Source organism: Tachypleus tridentatus, chromosome 2 (assembly GCF_004210375.1).
Source record: "Tachypleus tridentatus isolate NWPU-2018 chromosome 2, ASM421037v1, whole genome shotgun sequence".
Taxonomy (NCBI): Eukaryota; Metazoa; Arthropoda; class Merostomata; order Xiphosura; family Limulidae; genus Tachypleus; species Tachypleus tridentatus.
Window position 1 is genome coordinate 31832810 of NC_134826.1, and position 20275 is coordinate 31853084.

General features: G+C 29.6%; 1 protein-coding gene across 14 annotated transcripts in view; it reads right to left on the reverse strand.

Moving 5' to 3' along the window:
* LOC143240371 (rho family-interacting cell polarization regulator 2-like) overlaps positions 1-20275 on the reverse strand; it is a 200633-nt gene that overhangs the window by 67208 nt on the left and 113150 nt on the right. For 6 of the 14 annotated variants that reach the window (XM_076482782.1, XM_076482735.1, XM_076482772.1 and 3 more), the window contains 7 exons: positions 17106-17312; positions 9961-10102; positions 7443-7518; positions 2079-2108; positions 1309-1362; positions 732-780; positions 154-315 (listed from right to left, as the gene is read on the reverse strand). In XM_076482782.1, the coding sequence (XP_076338897.1) occupies positions 154-315; positions 732-780; positions 1309-1362; positions 2079-2108; positions 7443-7518; positions 9961-10102; positions 17106-17301 (709 nt within the window). In that variant the 5' untranslated portion in view covers positions 17302-17312. Of the gene's footprint in view, positions 1-153; positions 316-731; positions 781-1308; positions 1363-2002; positions 2057-2078; positions 2109-7442; positions 7519-9960; positions 10103-17105; positions 17313-18477; positions 18526-20275 lie in introns of those variants that run through there. The other 8 variants (XM_076482751.1, XM_076482742.1, XM_076482716.1 and 5 more) reach the window with 4 other exon arrangements.

Genomic DNA, 20275 nt, shown 5'->3' on the forward strand with positions numbered 1-20275 from the left:
ATCACATTCATAATTTATATTTATTTAGAGATAAGCCAAATACATTTTAGCATAAACACTCAATTTCTATTTCTAAAACAATCTGACTCATGCACTATCCTACATGTTCTAAGAAAGAAAAACATATCTTTAGCTAGTACATAATATACATACCTTTTATATTAAACAACATTGTTCCCATCATGCATTCTAGCTCAGCCTCTATATTACACAGTGTGTCAGTGCACTCTCTGTATCCTGAACGAACATTATGTAGTGCAGATTCTTTCTCCTTTCCTGGAGACAAGACATATGCATAGGCCATTGTACGAACTCCTGTAGAGCAGTGGGGCATTAAATTTATAATACTTGTACTGTAATTACTAAAACTAATTAGTATTTATACACAATATAGAAAACAGTTTATCTGCTCAAATTTCTGATGTATAAAATTTAGAGTTTTTATTCATCATTGAAGCAAAACTCTTTCAGGAGAACCTTAGATGTATTAAGCTAAATTCTATGTACATGGATTGTTAATAATTGAAAAAATAAATGTATATCACATTAAACTGACAGCAACTATAAAATAAAAATAACATTAAGGCTTGTTCAGTGGATTACTATATACTACAACATCTAAAGGTTTTAAGTTTTATTATTTCTTTCTAAAAATGTATATGCTTTGAAAGTATGCTATAATAAAACTATTATTAAAACAAAACAAAAAAAAAAAACTGCAGTGGACTCACCATCTCTCATCTTCTGGTGAATCTTATATTGATCTTGAAGTTCTTCAAGCTAAGCAAACATAAATGTCTGGAGTTTTATTTCAAGGATATCAATCTTTGATTCCTTTTGAAGAAATTCAAATACTCAAGCATTCACAATTTCAACAAAACCAATACATATTCCATATTTTTAGCAAAATGAAAACTCAGAAAAGAGCACTTATATTTTACATCACACTTTTGTATAAAATAAGGTTGAAACGTTTTGGAAGTTTACTGTCTGATTAATTTTATTTTTTTAAGTCTAATATAATTTTACAGTGTATTAATACACATTTGTTTGTCCTACATAATATTTCAAACATCTGAGTTTAAAATTAAAAGATCTTTACTCAAATAAGAAATTAAATGTCTAATTCATCTATTTTAAAGAAAGTGATTAAAGTCCAAGCTAATTACTGACAAAGGATGAGAGATTGGAGTGTTACTTTTTACACAGCATAGTAAAAAGTATGATTAGAAGAGTTTTATATGTTAATTTTAAAATTTTGGAAAAAAGAAAATACAACAGTGTACTATATATTATAAAACATATCACCTTTGCCAATTGAAATTCAAGACGTTTCAAGTACCTCTCTGCTGTCTTATATTGCTGGAAGTAAAGACAAGAGTAAATCAACTCTCTTTTCCCTACTACTACAACTACTTAAAAAAAAAAGAAGACATTTGCATACCTAAATAGTTGTGTTAATAACATACAAACTGCATTACACATTCATCAAAGAGAGGGAAAATTATAATAGTACTAGTAACATTCATACATATACACACGTGGATGTGTAGATATATATAAAGAAGAATCTGGAACAAAATTTGTCCTTATAATTAAGAAAAATATTCTGTAGTTACAAGCAGTTGAACATGTACAAAATATAATCATTATTTATGTCCCTGTGCAGGAAAACTTGTAAACAATAAGTGTTTAAACTTATTACATTATAAGTCTGAAATTTGTTAACTACTTTTGATGTTTTATTTACAGAAAAATTGATTACTACTAGTCTCCATGGTTTTAAATTTCATTCAAAGACAAAATAAAATTGTTTCAACACAGAATTTACAAAATTTTCCTGGATTTCAAAGTTTAATTATTCAGTTTGTATTTTGAAAATCTGTCAGGACATACAATCATAAGTAAAGCTCAAAATACCTAAGCATTTTAGTTTACACATAAAAACAATCTCTTTCACTGAAACAATGTCAAAAAAAAGAAAGATGATCATTTAAGTTACCAGTAAAGATAAGAATTCTTCAGTAGTTCCAAGCATAACATGCAAACATGCAAAACAGCAAACTCCAAAGTCTTACCTTTTCCACTTCATAAAGTTTTCCTTGGAACTATAAAGACCGAAAGTGAAAAGAAAAGAACCCCATAAGATAAAATGTACACACACACACACACATGTATTATTATGTAATAATAATAATAAAACATACCAAAATACCAAAGAATATGGAGAGGAAAAATAAAGAGCAGATGATTTTTAATATTACAAAAGGCAAAGTGAAAATGCACATTTTAAGATGAAAGAGAATCTGATACTTTAAAGGATACATCATGTAGTTAAGCATTCATACTTGTAACAAGAGTAGCTAACAAATAAAATGTACTGCAATGAACATGGGAACACAACATAATAAATAAGTGTAGAAATACAAAAAAAAATGTGACAAATAACTTGTATGACAGTGTAATATCATTCCTTCAACAAAATGCAATTAACAGCTTGTAAGGGAACGTAACATAATTAGTAACTGAAACTACTCAACTTCAATAAAATTAAGAACTTGCACAGACTGAAATACTGATTTTGTTTGTTACTAGAATCAGTAAGCAAAACCAAAATGTTGTTACACATTTTTGTTTTTAAATTATAAATTAGTTAACTTGTTCAGTACCGTAGACGAGATAATTCGTCCAAGCTGATCGGTAACACAGTGCCACGGACGAGTTAATTCATTCTCAATAATACCTAACTTCAACGCTAGATGTCAGCACCATAGAGGGATGTGACCTACTTACAAAGTGTTTCACTTTCAATCCAAAATGGCGTCATGAAAAAAGTTACAAAATTAAGAAGCATTAGAGTTGTATTGTAGTAGCTGAAATACTTGGCAGTTAACAGGTTAAACATTTATATATCTTGAATGAAATATGGATATAATATCCCATTCATCAATGAAGCAATGTAAATGATGAAATATTTACTACAATTATAAATTTTGTATATTAAAGATAAGTTAGTGTTATATTATAACAAGTACACATTATTGAGCTTATAAACATAATGGTGTGTGTGACATATGTTAGGCCTAAGAAACTCTTGTATGTATGTATTTACACATTTAGAGGTTGGACAAAATAAAAAAAAAGCTTCAACTATTTAACTCCACATTTTAGAACCTAAAATATGAAAATGTAATCATATGGTAAAATATAACTATGCATTAAATTACTGCTTTTTGAGAGAAATGTGCTAAAAATACCAAGACCTGTAAAATTTCTACAGAGCAAAAAAATCTAAGTAAATGTCTAGCAAGATTTTAAGTGAAACGAACATTTGAAATAATAAATATATCCTAAAAATTGTGTTAAAAATGATGAGATAAACAAAAGTGTGCACAAACCTTCGTGTAAGTCCATAACAATCAAAATAACTCAGAGGACTGTGCATGATGTGTTAACATAATAAGTCTGCCATTATAGAATCAATATAAACATCAAAACAAATTGCAAAAGCACAAGGAAAATGGTATCAAAAACATAAAAATAAGACCAAGAATAGAATATTGAATTTTGTTCAGTTTCACCATCTTCTGAGGTTTAATCATCAATTTAATGTTTTTATCTGGGGTGAAAACCAAAACAAGCTAAGAATCTTGAATGTCTTATGTCAACAGGTTCTGTGATGATGTGGACAGATTTTATTTGTGAAACAGTTTAAAGCCCATGATCTCATTGTTAGGTGCTAATGCAGATCACATTCACTGTGTGGTGAAAACTATTTCCCAACATAATTAGATGGTTCAGGAAAACTGTGCACAAATTCATGCTTTAAAGTTGTTAATATATTGTTCAAAGAACATATGGAAGAGTTTGGACACACAACTTGATCAACAAAGTTATCAGACTTAAATATTATCAAGCCTTTATAGTCAGATTTTGGAATCAACTTATGAAAAAGAATTCCATCATCTATATCTCATCAACAATTAGAAGAAGCTTTAACTGACAGTTAGTCAAAAATACTATTGTTTCATACAATAACTTGTTTCATCAATCTCATATCATCAGTGATAAAGAGAAAAATATGTATGTGAAAACAGCTGGTTTGGGTTGAGAAAATTTTTATACAGAGGAGCAAACAAAGTTTCGACCTTCTTCGGTCGTTGTCAGGTTCACAAAGAAAGAAAGAAGTAACTGACCAATAGCTGACCACATGTTTGAAGGGGGTTGTGCAACTGAGTGTAGGAATGTAGAGGGCGTTTTTAGATATTTGATTATATTTATTAATATAGATATGAAGGTGTTCCTTTGTACTGGTTTATTTTGGGCTTGAGTTGTTGAAAAGTAAGGCTTCTTTAATTTTGTGTTTGTTTATGTTTGTTTCTTTATTTAGTATTTGGGTGTTTTCTATGGTTATGTTGTGTTTATTTGATTTGCAGTGTTTAAAAACGTGTGAAGGTGACTTTTTGTGTTCTTTACAGAAGTCCCAACCACTGAAGCCTACAAGATAGCCTTAGAACTCTATATCCGAGACCCTACCCCATCAATATACATTCCCAGCAACCAATTAGCAACCTCCGTAGAATTCACCACAATGAAGACAAACTTCATGTTTAACAACCAAAACTATATACAAACAAATGGTTTAAGCGTGGGCAACCAAGTATCACCAGTTCTAGCCAATATTTTTATGACACAAGTTGAAACACAAGCAATTAACACAGCATTACATCCACTACTATACTGGTACAGTTATGTAGACGACATGATTGAGGGATTCACATCTACAGAACACACTTCATTTTTTCAATCACATTAACTCTATACATCCCAACATTAACTTCGCATGTGAACAGGAAGAAAGCAATCAAATATCATTTAACCTCAAAATTACAAGAACCAATACACAATTTAAAACAGAAATCCACCGAAAAATCACCCATACTGGATTATACATTTCTTGGGACTCAGCACATGAAACAAAACAAAAACTCAACATACTAAGAAACCAAATAAACACAGCCATAAAACTATGCTCACCAGATAAAATTAATGATGAATTAGGCAAAATAAAACAATACTTCATCAACATCAGTAAGTTTCCTCCACAAACCATATAAAACATTATACACACACACCTAGACAGAAAGCAAAATCAACCAACAAAAGTAAATGTATCTCACGAATCAAAAAGTCACGAAACCATATACTGCTGCACACCATATATTCTCGATATCGGCAGAAAAATAACCAACATTTGACAAAAACTAGTAACAAAATATGACATTCCAGTTAACACCAAATTTATTCAAAAATCACTATTGATTGATATGGAAATATTTAGATAGATTTGCAGTAGTTAATAAATCACCATAATTAAAATGCTATGCAAAGGTGGTGACATCTAATTACAAAACTTAGACCAAAACTATTTTACAGTACTAGCAAATAGTTGCTAATTTTTTTCCACACTTATAACTTTGGGCCTGATTCTAGTAACATCATTTTATCTTAAATTAATTGTATGTATGCCACAATTAATAATTTTACATAGCAAATGTTAATGAATATGTTTGTCTTGTCTATAGGTATAATTCTTCTGTCTCATGTTTTCTTTTCAAATATTTTTGGATATCAAACTTATTTTACTACATGTACCATTGTTTTCATTCAAATTACTTAAAAATAGTTAAAATATACTTGATTTATGTAGAAACTTGTACATTTAGGTCACGAGTTTCTGGGTCAACAGCTTATGTTATTTTGCTGCTAACTACCACACTGCACTAAAAAAAGTGTCTATTGTTAAGAGATACAGCTGAAATTCCATATGTTAGAGAAGCATTAAAAGCCAATAGACTTATCACTTGTGTTAAACAAGTAAAAAATAAGAGGAACGTGAGAGAAACATATGAAGTTTACATGAATCATATTTTATTAGTATCTCCATTAAGCAACAATACTGGTGATGAAACATTACTACAGAGGATGAATGGTGTGATGGATTATTTTATATTAAGCACAAAGCTAAACAATGGGCTGTCTATGCTCTGCCTATCACAGGTATTGAAACCCAGTTTCTAGAAGTACGAGTCTGCAGATATATGGTTGTGCCACAGGAGGGCAGATACTGTGAGTCTAACTGGCTGGTTTATATGCTACATTCCTCAGCAAACAACCAAATGAGTTGTAGATGAGGTCTCACTATCCTTCTTTCCTGATAATTAGCCTTGGTGTGCTATGCAGCTCAAATGGGGATTGTAAACTGAATCAATATTGAAAAATGAAACAATCTTTTCAATCATAATTATGATATAATAACATTCTGTGCTCATAATCTTGCAATACAAGTTACTGAAATGTATGTATCACAGTGTGTTGAAAAGCAAGAATTTAGAAATATTCCTTCTGAAATATGTACTACAATTGTTTTTAGTGCCTTCTACGTTTTACTCACAAAACTGCAACACTAATCAGCAAGTTATTAGAATGTTTTATTGATTTTGAGCCTTGAAAAAGTATTATGATTATGACCTGTTATAATTTTCAGTTTATATATATAGTTTGATTTAAAATATTCAAGTGCTATAAAGCCTATGCCTATTTTGGATCTCAACTATTTTTCAGACAAGTTCATACCACATACAATTATTTGATACACTTAAAAATATATATGCATGTAGGTATATTTAAAATATTTTATTAAAAACACATTAACAAAACATTTATGTTATAAGAAAGCTGATAAGAACAAGGTTAAAAACTTTTAATTGAGCAATGTTGAACAATTAATACAAGTATAGAAGAACATGAGTATTAACTAGCATAAACTTTCCACCTACAGTCTGTAGATTAATAAAGCTAACTTTTAACCCCAGAAAAGAAAGAAGCTTCTTTTGATATTTGCTTTTTAATTAAGAGGTACACGTGTAATAACAATGCTTAACTGTGAAACAGTACTTAAACAATATCTTACTGTTAGAAACATTGTACAGAAATTAATCTGTTTTATTACAAATGGTTATTTCAAAATTCCACTTTGGCTGTCTAAGTTGGGAATAGATAAGGTGTAATGAAGTGTGTGTGTTTACTATACAAAACAAAATAATTACAAGCAATTGGGAGACCTAATACTTCATAGGGGTATGTAATTTATGTATCGACTTTTTATAAACCATATAAATTTTTGGAAATACATTCATAGGTTGAAATATGTCTGTTCTGTGAATCTAAATCAAGGTGATTAATGTATACAGATCAGTACATAATCCAGATATCACTGTAAAACTGTAGTACATTGTTCTATTATTATTTCTTTTGTTTCAGCTGTCATTGAAACAGTTTTTTATATACTTTCTACAATTTTAAATGTAACTGTAGTTAATCATTTATGATAATAAAATACTAAGTCTTTCTCTGCAAAAAATCTCGTTATTTTCACCTACCTGAGTGTTAACTGTAAAACCTTCTGCTGAAGTCCTGAGATTTACAATGTCATCTTGAGTAAGATTAATACACTCCCTGAAAACATTGGTAGTAATATTTTTTATGATAGTGAAAAGTATCATTCAAAGCATGTTAATTTTAACTACTGCTTATAAAACCAGTTATCAAATATTTATATTTATTGCAACACAACTGACAGATCTCACAGAAATACAAAATATCTCAAGTTCTTATTTAAATGAAGGAGGTTACAGATAATTATCTATAATTTTATTTTCAACTCTCGTAACTTTCTTTTACTTTTTCCCTTTTGATCTGTTAAAGCAGGCATCTCCAAACACAGCTTTTTACCTCAGGCAATTCTCAAAAAGAGAGATGATCATAGTAAAGAAAATATATTATTGTGCATATGCTCACACAAAGTATGCTGATATTCAACACAATTAATATTTCAAGCTGTAACACTTTAAAAATGTTTTCCAACAACTTTAAAATATGTAACTTGTTTATTCATGCAGTTTAAAAATTTAATGTCCTACTACTGCACATACAGTATGACCAAGAGAAAATTACTGTCTTGTAAGATCTCTTCTCTTTAGACTAACAAGATAATAAACTACAAAAGGTAGTTAACATTTGACATATAAACTTCAATTTCAAGAAGAATACCAAAACAAAAAAAAACCAAATTAGCATTTAGACTTAGTTTCAATTAAAAAAATCACAAGAGCAATTACATGCTTTAGATTTTGATTGAACATTTTTTAATGTTTACGAAAAATTATTATAATACACCTTCACATCTTTAACAAACAAGAGAGAATCCTCAATAACCATGGGTGTAATTACTCTCAAACTAGTTAAGAAATAGAACTATGAGCTACAAGTTTGTACTTGAAAAAAACTCAGAGTTAATCTACGAGCTGTTATGTCACAGCCATAAATTAATTATCACTTCTTTTATATAATTATATATTTAATTAGCCCTTAAACAACAACCATCATTAATTGATGCTGGTACCTACAACATTCCCACTGTTTAAGGGTTAGAACCTAATTAACAGAAACAAGTCAACTTAGCAGTATATGTATAAGCAATAATCATAATTATTTTTATGTGAAGTAGCACATAAATTTCTTATATGCTTCCAATATTATATTGGAAATGAACCAGCAACCAGAATTTCTATGTTGTAAAAATAAACCTTTCTTGTTACTGATGTATCACAATAGTGTTTTAACCAAAAGAATTCAAATATGCAACATAAAAATATTTTTAAAAACTATAGTAAAATATTTGTGCCTGTATGATTAAAAAAAATATAACTTAAAACTTGTTTACTGTTGGATACATAGAGTATAATATTTATGTTTTTTTTACCTGATGATACCAGGTTAACCTGATGAAACTCTGTTATCATAAATATTGTATTCTGTACATCTAACAATTCACAAGCTTTAAGGTTTATGTTTGTGACTGCACATCTTGTTAGGATACCTATGAACATCAAGTGTTTTTCAGTGTTACTTTGCTCATATCAATCATTTTACACATTTCATTATAGTTTTATTAATTTAGAATGAGCTTACATTAAATGATATATATTTTTACCTCTTTGTTAAAACTAGTAAAATGTGTCAGAACATACAGGGTGTATTACTTATTACGTATTATTATAGGACCAGCTAATTAAGAGTGTAATTATTTTAAAAGTTAAAATTATTTCTATTCTGTTAATATATCAATTTACATCAGTCATATAATCACAAATAAAATTAATTTTTAAAATCCATCACCCCTACAAAGTCAGCAATTTGAAAAGTTATTGATAACATGGAACATTCACAATATATACATGAAAACCAAATTCATGTTAATCCTGGTCCACTGGAGCATATTTCAGAAAATTACATAATGTAACAGCTTCATCTTGAAATCGACTTTTCTTACAAAAGCTACATTACATAATTTGAAATATCTTAGAAATGACTAAAATTATTAACAAAAATAATTATGACTGCTTGTATTCACAGAACTTTTTAACAGCAGTGTCATAATTTGAGAAAAAATAAAGTGAATAGAATATTTTGTGAAATAGCATGCTTTAGATACTCTAATGTTCTTAAATGGCTAATTAATACATGGAAGCAAAAATATGTCTCAAAAGTGAAATAAATGTGAAAAAAACTAAAGTTTCATTGGCATCATGGTACAGGCATTTACTAATATCTATGTCTACATGTTCGTGATTTTGGAATAGAGATTAGAATATGATTTTTTTTTTAATATAAGCTAAAACAAAATAATTACATGAAGCTCATTTTCTTGTGCTACCATAATAAACAGATAAACATATCAAATGAGCATATGACAAACAGTTCAAATGTATAATGAAATATAAGGGAAAAATTACTGTAGCAAATAGTAGACATTCAAGGTTTCACTAAGTAAAACAAAAAGGACAGTAAACATTGAAAATAGTTTATACATTACAAAACTATCAATTCTCATCATACCTGAGTCCACTGTTCACTGCCTGAAACATAGCCAATGCTCGTTCAGGACGTGGCGCTTTGGGTGGCTTGCTTAACCATGTAGACGAGCCTTCTAATACTCGCCGTGTTGTATTAGGGCTGTAGTACTGCCCTAATACTGAACCTTGTTAAAATAAAAAAACAACGTTTCATAAACAAAAGGTTAATATAAAAGTCCTACATAGCTGTTGTAGATGTAAATTTTAATTTTAGTTTGTCTAAATTTTTCATTTCATTTAATGTTTTTCTTTAATTTTACATATCACCTTTCTGAACTTTATGTGTGCAAATACCTTTACAGCTATTAACTCTCTCATTAGTCATAAGGAGTGATCTTGTTACCATTTTGTGCTTGTTATAGTTTACATACTCTAACTTTTAATACAGTATGCATATCTTTACATTTTGCAAACTATCAGTAAACATTATAAGGCTATCATACATTAAATAGTAGATTTTTGCCATTAAGTTTTAAATTTTTCTAGATTTGCTTGTGCATTTTCTTCTTTTCAAATGTTTACTGTCCAATACGCAGAGTAATTTTGATTTTAAAATTAAAAATACTTTTATGCATCAGAAAATTGTCAAGTTTCACATGCAAAATCTTCATAACCTTTTACTAACCTCTAGATAGTTACGAAATATTTTTGTTTATATTTTATGTGTTAGTTCCACTACTGTAACTCTTAATGGATTTGGTCAATTTGATTGACCTTGTAACCACCATATAAAGTTAGGAAATTGATAAAAATTAAGTTTTTTTGGTTCAAGAAGGACTACAAATTATAAAGAAAATCCCAAATTTTTTGTTTAAATAGTTTATATCTCATAAAATTATACATCATTCATATATATATACATACAATTTTTATTTTACTAACCTTTCAGCTGTGTCTAATTAGTACCATAGAAGTTGCAATGACACAGCACACATTCAGTTATGTTATCATATCCAACACAAGACAGGCCTTTACAAAGTGACCTATCTTGGCTTTGTCCAAATGACCAGTATTTTGTAATATATATATATATAAAAAAAAAGAACAACATTTTCACTTATTCCTTTTTTCCCAGATTTGAGACAAAAAGGAAAAAAATATTTTTGAGAGCCAGAAATCCACAATGGGAAAATTCTAATCTTTCAAGAGATTATAAAGCCATAAATGGATAAAGCAGGCGTACTTAAGAAAGTATTTCCAGCAGCTGAAGAAGTAGGCAGGGTTATTGCATTTGATTCACTGAATATATTGATATCTCAGCAAACAGAAAAGATAGGAGATTCTTATTTTATATTCTAACTTGATAATATTGGTAATTTGAGCTTTTTATTTGTATGAAATATATACTGTATTTGGACATCAGAAATATATTATTTGAACCACAGCTATATTAAACATACTAGGCAGCACATAAAAAATGTTGAGGAATTTATTTTTTATATTTACTTTTAATTTATGGAATTAAAAGGTACATAAAACTAAAATTTGAATTATAATCTACAAATTGATACCAAATATATTGACAGACATTCATAAAATAGTAGTTCAATAAATTTTTAAATGTAAGTCTACAAAGATGATGACATGCCCTTTGACCCCTGATCATAGCAAGACCTGTAATAAGAGGGTAAGATCCAAAATATATTTTAGTAATACTTTTATCCCAACACCTTCAATGTCACAATGTTAAAACTCACCACTGAATAATAATAAAAAATGTATCAACTTTTATATAAATATCAGGTACATTTCTTGAAGCTATAGAGCCCTATCTTTAGCAGAAAACTATTTACTTGCACAAAATTCAATTATTCATGTGAAAGTTATTATTTAATGACTAAATGACTGTTACATTCTATGTTTAGTGAATGTAATTTTGTAATATTTATTATGATTTGTAAAGTTAATTATGCACTTTTAAAAAAAAATCATTTTAAATGGAATATGTTAATGATGCCCAGAGTGTATAAACATAAAGAGAGAATTCAACAACCAATTTAATAAACTGCTTTTGAGGATCTTAAGAACATGGATTATAAATTTCCATAAAAAACTTCCCTTAATACACTATTTTTGTAGAACTAAAATTTTTTAAACAATCATGAATATCTAAAAATCTTTTGAGTAATTTCAAGCTTTAAATACCAAAAGCATAATATTTAAATATTTCAACTCCTTTACAATCTACCAAAATTTATGGCAGCAATATTATCAAAGAGCCTCCATTTACTATCACATTCTTCAAAGGGTGAACTTGGTGATCTCAATTTATGCCCTTATTCTTTCCATTTGCAGTCTTTCCTCTCACTGTTTTTCCTCTCTCTTTCTTCCTTTCCTTTTCTCTGTTGATACTTTTTTCTCTTTCTAGGTTTTATTGTTTATTACATTATTGTAGATTGCTATCTTTGAACCCAAGTTACTCACCCCTCCATAATCTCTTATCAAAATCAATCAACATGGTTATCTAGTGTGGCTGTAATCTCAACAATATTTTTGCCACTGCTATTGCTGGGTGTATATAGGCCTACTATACTCACTGTTCGTTATGTATACCGTAATTTACCAATGTGGAATCCTGACTAGCTTGCTAGTGTTAAATTTCATGTATGTATGGGCCAAATTCTTTTCAGCAGGAGTTTGTAACTAGTTTACAACAGTGCTCAACAATATACAGTGAGCACACAGTTTATTTGCTTTAAAATAATATATTTTAAAATTTGTCAAATAAGCATACAAATGTTCATTACACAATTGATTATGACAGTTGCAGCCAGAGCTTTACAAAAAATTATATCTTTTTGTCAAAATCCAGAAAGGTTGGTTTAATTACCACAGAACACAACTGATAGGATGAATTATTCTCCTCTACTCTGATTTTACAATACATTGTGTGATAACTCCACTTTAAAAGTTGCTACTGTATGGTTAAACTCACAATCCCAAAGTCTAGATCTAGTTATCTACCAAACTAACCAACTGTCCACTTATAAGCAAAAAACTATTTTTTTGCATGCATATTTATAGCCTGAACGTCCAAAAATGTTCTATACACTAGGAGATATTACAGTGCAATAATACCCACAAAAAAGCAGAAGAAAACTTAAAGGCTCTAGTAACAGGATGCAATAAGGCAAACACCAATTCACAACAACTGAATTACACAACATATGATTTGTGTACAATTATGTAAACAAACTTGTAATAAACTATCACTTCTAAATATAAACTTAAATTGAAACAGTCATTTATATCTAACAGAATGAGAGCCATAATCACCAATATGTGCAATTTACAACACACAAGAGAGAAGGAAATCATTTATGTGTGCCTCGCACATTTGCAATATACCAAATTCTTCAGTACACAATATTCATATTTGAACTTGACTGAAATAAACTCTCATGTTTCTGTTAAGTTTTTGTAATTACTAACAATGAGAAAAACTTCATTACTAAGTTTATAAAACTGCATATGATTACATTTGCTGAAAGACTCCAAATTTTGTTTATTTGATACCTTGCCTTTATAGTTACTGATATCTATAGTTTCAAATACCACAGTAGGTGTTGTATAATTGTAACATAACTAAGTGAATTTCCGTTCTTCTTCCGCTTTGTTGTTTACAAAATTCATATTTCTCCTGAAACACAACCTCACTTCATGTAGAATGACTCTGAAAAGTATCTAAAACAACTAGATTTAAATATAAGTGAACCAGTCCATTTGCAAGGTAAGCTTGCAGTGAAACAGTGAAGTATCAAGAATATAGAGTTGGTTTTGATTTAAAGAATCAGTACATTCAAGTCAGCACTTCTAAAATTTTAGATATATCTTAATTATTGCACTTATTGAGTCACTCTGTACAAGTATTCTGACTTTTACACAAGCATAGTGCAGATAGTATGACTTTAACCATAGACTCATAAACCTACAAGTTACAACACATTTATGTCTGTACAGAAGCATTAGCAGAGGTAAAAAACAACTAATCTATCATTGTTATGTTCACTGGATACTAAATTAATTTTAGGATAGAATTTAAAATAACTTATAAATAACAACTTTGTTGTGTTGAATCTCAGAGATGTGCTTGTTTAATGTGAAAAATACTACTAGTCTATTTTCATTGAAAAAAAAAAAAAGAGATCACCATGTACCGTACAGAGGTCGAGTATGTTATATTAAAAATGGTTTTCAATTCTCATCACATCATTACAATCCATGTTGCTACATCTGGTCATGCTCTATCTGATAATCATGCATCATGGTAATGGCCCTACAATGTACTCTTTTTGCAAAAGACTCTAATGTAAGGCTTTCATTTCCAAAATACACAACTCGTTCCTGCCAGCCTTTCATAATCCATTAGTGTATGAAGTTAAAGGTTCCCAGTAACTATTTCAACAGACTAATCACATATATTCATAAGTTCTGCATCTGACAACTTGACCAGTATATGTCTTAGGAAGGAATAGCATTATTGCCCACTTCATTCTCCAGCTGCTTGAAGTATGTAATGATTGAGCAGATATATCATAGAAGCAATATGAATACATGAATTGTGTTATTTTTATCTATCCAAGATCCTTCTAAACTATGTTGTATACTGTTGTCTGTGGTACAGGGACGACTTTTGCCAATGATGTTGGTATTCATGGATTTTAACCTGTTACAAGACAACTCTTTTTCTCACAACAGTTTGATTACAACTTGTTGCAGGTCTCTTTCTGGTTGGTCCTGGTTTCCTAAGCTGATCCATACTCCTTTGTGTTCTTATGCCATTAAGTACAAAAATATCCTTGTTGTAAAAATTCCATATATCCAATCTGAATACATTTTTATGATCTCAGTGTATGTTATTTCTTGTGTTATTGTATGTATATTAAAATATGTGAAACATGAAAATGGTGTACATCACACTTGAAGGTGAATACTATAAACATGTTACATATCAATATTCATCTGATTTCTATATTCAATTCTTTAGATATTGTTATTAGTTTGATTATCATATGACTCGATTTTAGTTTACCTAAATATTTGATATGTGACACTCTGATAATGTATAATTTAGGGATATTACTAATAGTATAATTATTTGAATTATTATTCTTGTTTTTGTTATGTGTATTGTTATTTTCAGAATATTTTGAATAATAACTTCTCCATCCGTTGTGAAGTATTATATCAGACGTTTTATATGTGTTACGATCAGAAAGCATTTTTTTTAATCACAAGGATTTGAGTTCCCAAACCTGTGATCCTGAATACAGGCACTCTAATCACTTGGCTTTCAGGAGGACAATTTATTCGGTGCTGGTACTGCCACTATTTGTAACAATCACTACGAAGGTTGTTCCTGGTACATATTCCATTTCTATGTTATCCTGAAAATGCTTTAAATAAATCACAACATGTTCAAAGTTAAAAACAGTGACACTTAAAATATGAGGATAGCATAGGAAAACAATTGTAAGGAACTCTTATCATTTATTTGGAGTTAATTTTGCATTTTTAGGCCATTGTAGGGCTTGGTGTCATTTTGTAAACTATTTGATTGAGTAAGTAGCAGGATAATTTCAAATTTGTAATATTTTAATTGTTTTACAAACAAAATTCAGTGGGAATAACCTAAAAGGAGTACAGATGAAGACAAAGACCAGAATAGGAAGGCTGGCTATGCCTTAAATACCCTAAAGCCAGTTTGGAACTCAAAGGTTTTCTCCATAAATTAAGGATTTTCAATAGTAATATCAAGACTGTCCTGCCATATGTTTCTGAAACATAAACAGCACCACACTCAATAAACTCCAGACTTTAATCAACAGAACATCTTTCAATTTAAGCAAGCAGAAACAATCAATAATGATCTCCTGGCAAAGAACAAACCAAGAAATAAATCATCACAAGCTACTAAAAGAAAATGGAGTTGAATTAAGCAAGTCCACAGAAAAAACAGTGGACAATATCATGAGATAAACTTTCAAGTGGATTTCCCAAGGACAGGCTGAAAAATATGTTTATTTGCTCCAACCTTAAACTAGTTTAAAATGTGGGAAGGTAGACAGGTTTATATATATATCTTTTTCAAAATGGTTGGAAAAACACCTTCAGAAATAACACTAGTTCCATTAGCACCTAAAGCATAGTGCATTAAATCATGAATATAATTATTATCAAGATTTCTTTTATGAAGAGAATTATGAAAATTTCAAGTTCCTTTACAACATGTTTCTTGGATGATAGTTGATATCAACAATTTTATGGTTTGTTCTTCCACTTCATCTCATATGCCAATTGAATCTACAAATATATTCCTTCATGTGGACAAGTTTCATCTGGAATTAATTTTTTTTCATCATAATTTTCAAGGAGCAAGAACATTTTTCTAAGACAAATACACTGAACATACTTGTGTGCCATGTTGTTGGTGTATGTTTGTCAGTAGTAAATTGTCCCCTGATTTCAATTAGTTGATTATTTCCATGATATTAATTGACTAGTTTACACAAGAGTAGTCAATTTAATCACTGCTCATAGGTAACTGACTATATTTATTTATCAAATGAATCATTCTGCTTTATCTCTGACAAGAATAAGAGCCCACTAATAGGTTAAGTCAGTATCTTCAACTCTACATATAAATTTCGTCTTTGAAATATAAACAAAATAAAGAATATTTAGAAATGTATCTCAGAATTGTTGGTATTGGTATTAACACTTTTACTGATAAGGAGAGAACAACGTTTCAACCTTCCTAGGTCATCAACTTGAAGATGACCTAGGAAGGTTGAAACGTTGTTCTCTCCTTATCAGTAAAAGTGTTAAAACAAATACCAGCCATTCTTAGATACATTTTTATTTCAAGTGGGTTTCTCATCATCAAGAAAGAATATTTAGCATTACATGAGATAAAATTGCAGTTACTGCTATATTAATAATCAAATATACTATTAAAACTTTGTGGTGTTACTACTATAACTGCTTACAATAAAAATGCTGTTATTATCCAGTGAAAAAATTTGAATGCAATCTCATAACAAAGTATTCATGTTATTGTATCTTTCTCCCATTATGATTATTGCTGCATGTACAAGAAGGAAAAAAATCTTTACTATTTACACCTACCACGGGATAAGGTGCTGCTGTTGCTACTGCCTCCAGCACTGATATTGCTACCATCTGTATAAGAACTAGTAGGTGTTCCACCTGATGATGCTGTTCGACGATGAGAGAAGAGTCCTATCAGAGACCTACTGCGAGACAACACCCCTGGTGTTGAATCAGGGGAGTGTCTTGCTTTTAGTCGTTCATTTATGGACATCCCAAAGAAACCTAAGAGAAGAAATGAGGGCAGCAGTTTCTTTGATGTGCTTTTGTAATTCAGTTGTAGTTATATTTAATTTTCTATTTTAAAAAAAGAAACTTGTAAAGTATTTTAATCTGATTACTATCTCACGCACAGCAATGAGCTAATGATTTTGTTAAAAAATGAAAAAATTAAATTTTGAAATTTTATTTTTTCTTGCAGGAGAACTACTTAAGCATTTTTCTGATATCAAATACAATAATCTACTATATTATTTGTTAAAACAATGCATTATAGTCTAAGATGAACAAATGTATTTAATCTTGTTTTTAAATTTATATTTTACAATTTTTCTTAATACAAATTTCCTATGCCAATGACATTTGTAATCAGACTTGTTCTTAAAGATAATTATGCACACAGGAAATGAAACTAGACTATCTATTCAAATATAACAGTAATAAAAGGATGAAAAACTAACCTTTTGCCTGGAAGATCAGATTATTACAATAACCTATGAAAAAGTTTCAACTCATGACAAAGCAAAACTGTCACTGATTACAATTACAACCTATGGAAAAATATTAGTTCCAAGGTAGCTCCATGCTATATGACTGGTAATGTTAAAATCATAATATGTGGATAAAGTTTTAGTTTGAGTGATGATAGTTAAAATAATAAATAATATACAAAGAAACAGCTTGCCTAATCACTATACAGTTAGATTTGGCAACAATTTTTCCAATTTATAAGTGGAAGGTTTCCTATCAATTTATTTTATCCTCACATGATCAAGCAATTATAATAATATACTGACAGATGTATTCTTCACCAAGGGTAGGAAATATTTCAAAATATCACAAATGACACCTCTGTCAAATAAAAATGACTAAAATGTTGATTATATGATTAGTTTGTTTTCTTAAGCTGGTTATATATTACAATTTATTAGGTTACATACTGTGATTTCAAATAGCCTAAAATTAAAATTTAACTGAGATGTCATTTAGAGTTAATTAAATTTCAAGATGTATCAAATTTATGATATTTGCCAATAAGACTGATACACACAGTTTTTGTTTTTAATACAAATATATTTTAATATACAAACAACAATACAATTTAAAATAATATTTATTATATAGAGTTAAAACAAATAATGATTTACATACAAAAAGTTTACAAACTTACAAATAATATTAAGTCTTCTTTCTGGTCCAGAACTTCCTTGATATCTTACTGAGGGTTCACAATGAGAGAATTAATTCCAAGTTAATGTAGATACAATTCACTTAACAGGGAGCTAGCTAGCTCTATATTCTTCACTGATCTCACATCATCTACAAACTGATTTTTTACCTCTGAAGCTATGTAATGTTTTCATAAATATACTGATGTTGGATGTAAAGTCACTGAAATTGAATATTTTGTAACATTCGAAATATCTAAATGCTTCCAAATATCTGTAGTTTCCTGATTAATAAGAATTAATCACAATTATAATTTTCAAAGTTTATAGTATAGCAATTGTAACAAATCAACAATACGTACTGTCTCTCAGCATGACAGTTCATAAACATTAAGGCGAGGTTCTAGAAATCACAGTTGGCCCAACAGTATGCTAGTGCTTTTGTAAAACATATGCTGTTGATTCTTACACTCAAGAATCTTCTACAAATTTAAGAAATAGGCAGAAATTTTACAATATTCATTTAACAGTACAAGTTACCTGCGTTTCCAAATATAAATTTAACCACATAAACTACGATATTAAAATAAATATATAATAGTAAATCTGTTATACCTTCTTCCTTAGAGAGTTACAAATTGGCATTAGACAATTTTATACTATTATATATACATAGAAAACAATACATTATTAAAGAATTATACAACTTCAATAATTGTGACAGTATATAACACTGTCAATACAAATAACCTAAAATTGCATAGCATGTGAAAGTGCATAAACACAAATATTATCTTGTCAGCAGAAACTCAACACAATCAACAATAACATGACTGAGAGGTTCTTCAAAAGATGGGACAGGCAAGACAAGTTTTATAAAATTGAGAAACATCTTAACCAATCTTTGGCCAAAAGAAGTATCTCACATTTCACAATGATATGCTTTCAGAACAATGATTTGATAAACTACAGTCTAGTCTTCTCAAGCTGTTACTTCTGGTGGTCTACATTTTTCCCATTACACACAATTTTTGAAAAAAATAATCATTTGGAACTTTTTCCACTTTAGTCTGAGGATCCTTTTCTTGTTAGGTGATAAGTTTACTTATAGTAAACAGAACTTCATCAGGTGAACTAGATCCCTGACACCCATCATTGTAACTCCCCTAAGAAACACCAGTAGGAAAATCACCCACACAATTTCTGTCAGACCCAAAAAATGTCTGAGACAAATCTATAATGTCATCCTCTGAACAAATGTCTATTATTTGTTTTTGGCTTAATTTCTTAGACTGAGCTCAAATCACAGCACACAAAAAAACAAATCGAATTCTACTTAACAATAACATCATCCTTAGATGAAACAGCGATTGGTTCACTAACTACTTTGGATTCAACAACTTTTCCCCCCAGACAATTTGTTTCCAAACAATAATAATACACCATTACTTGGCATAGCAAGTCTTACTCTAATCACACCTGATCCCAAAACTAGGTCTGGTGCTAAGGAAAAGTTATGAAAAGGAACACTGATAGCAAAACCATCCACAATACCCTGAGCAATAAGACTAATCAGTGGCAGAACTCGAATCTTTACTTTCTAACAGCAATGACTGAGTTGCCCCAGTATCACACGGAATACCTACGAGTATGGGACTGATAGTGCCATTTGTCAAAAACACAGAACCAACTGACACAAAAAGTCTATATTCCTCCCAGCTACATGTACGTTTATATTAGTGACTAAATCAACAAAATTGGGTGATCTGCTGAAACTACTTCCATATATAAACACAAACG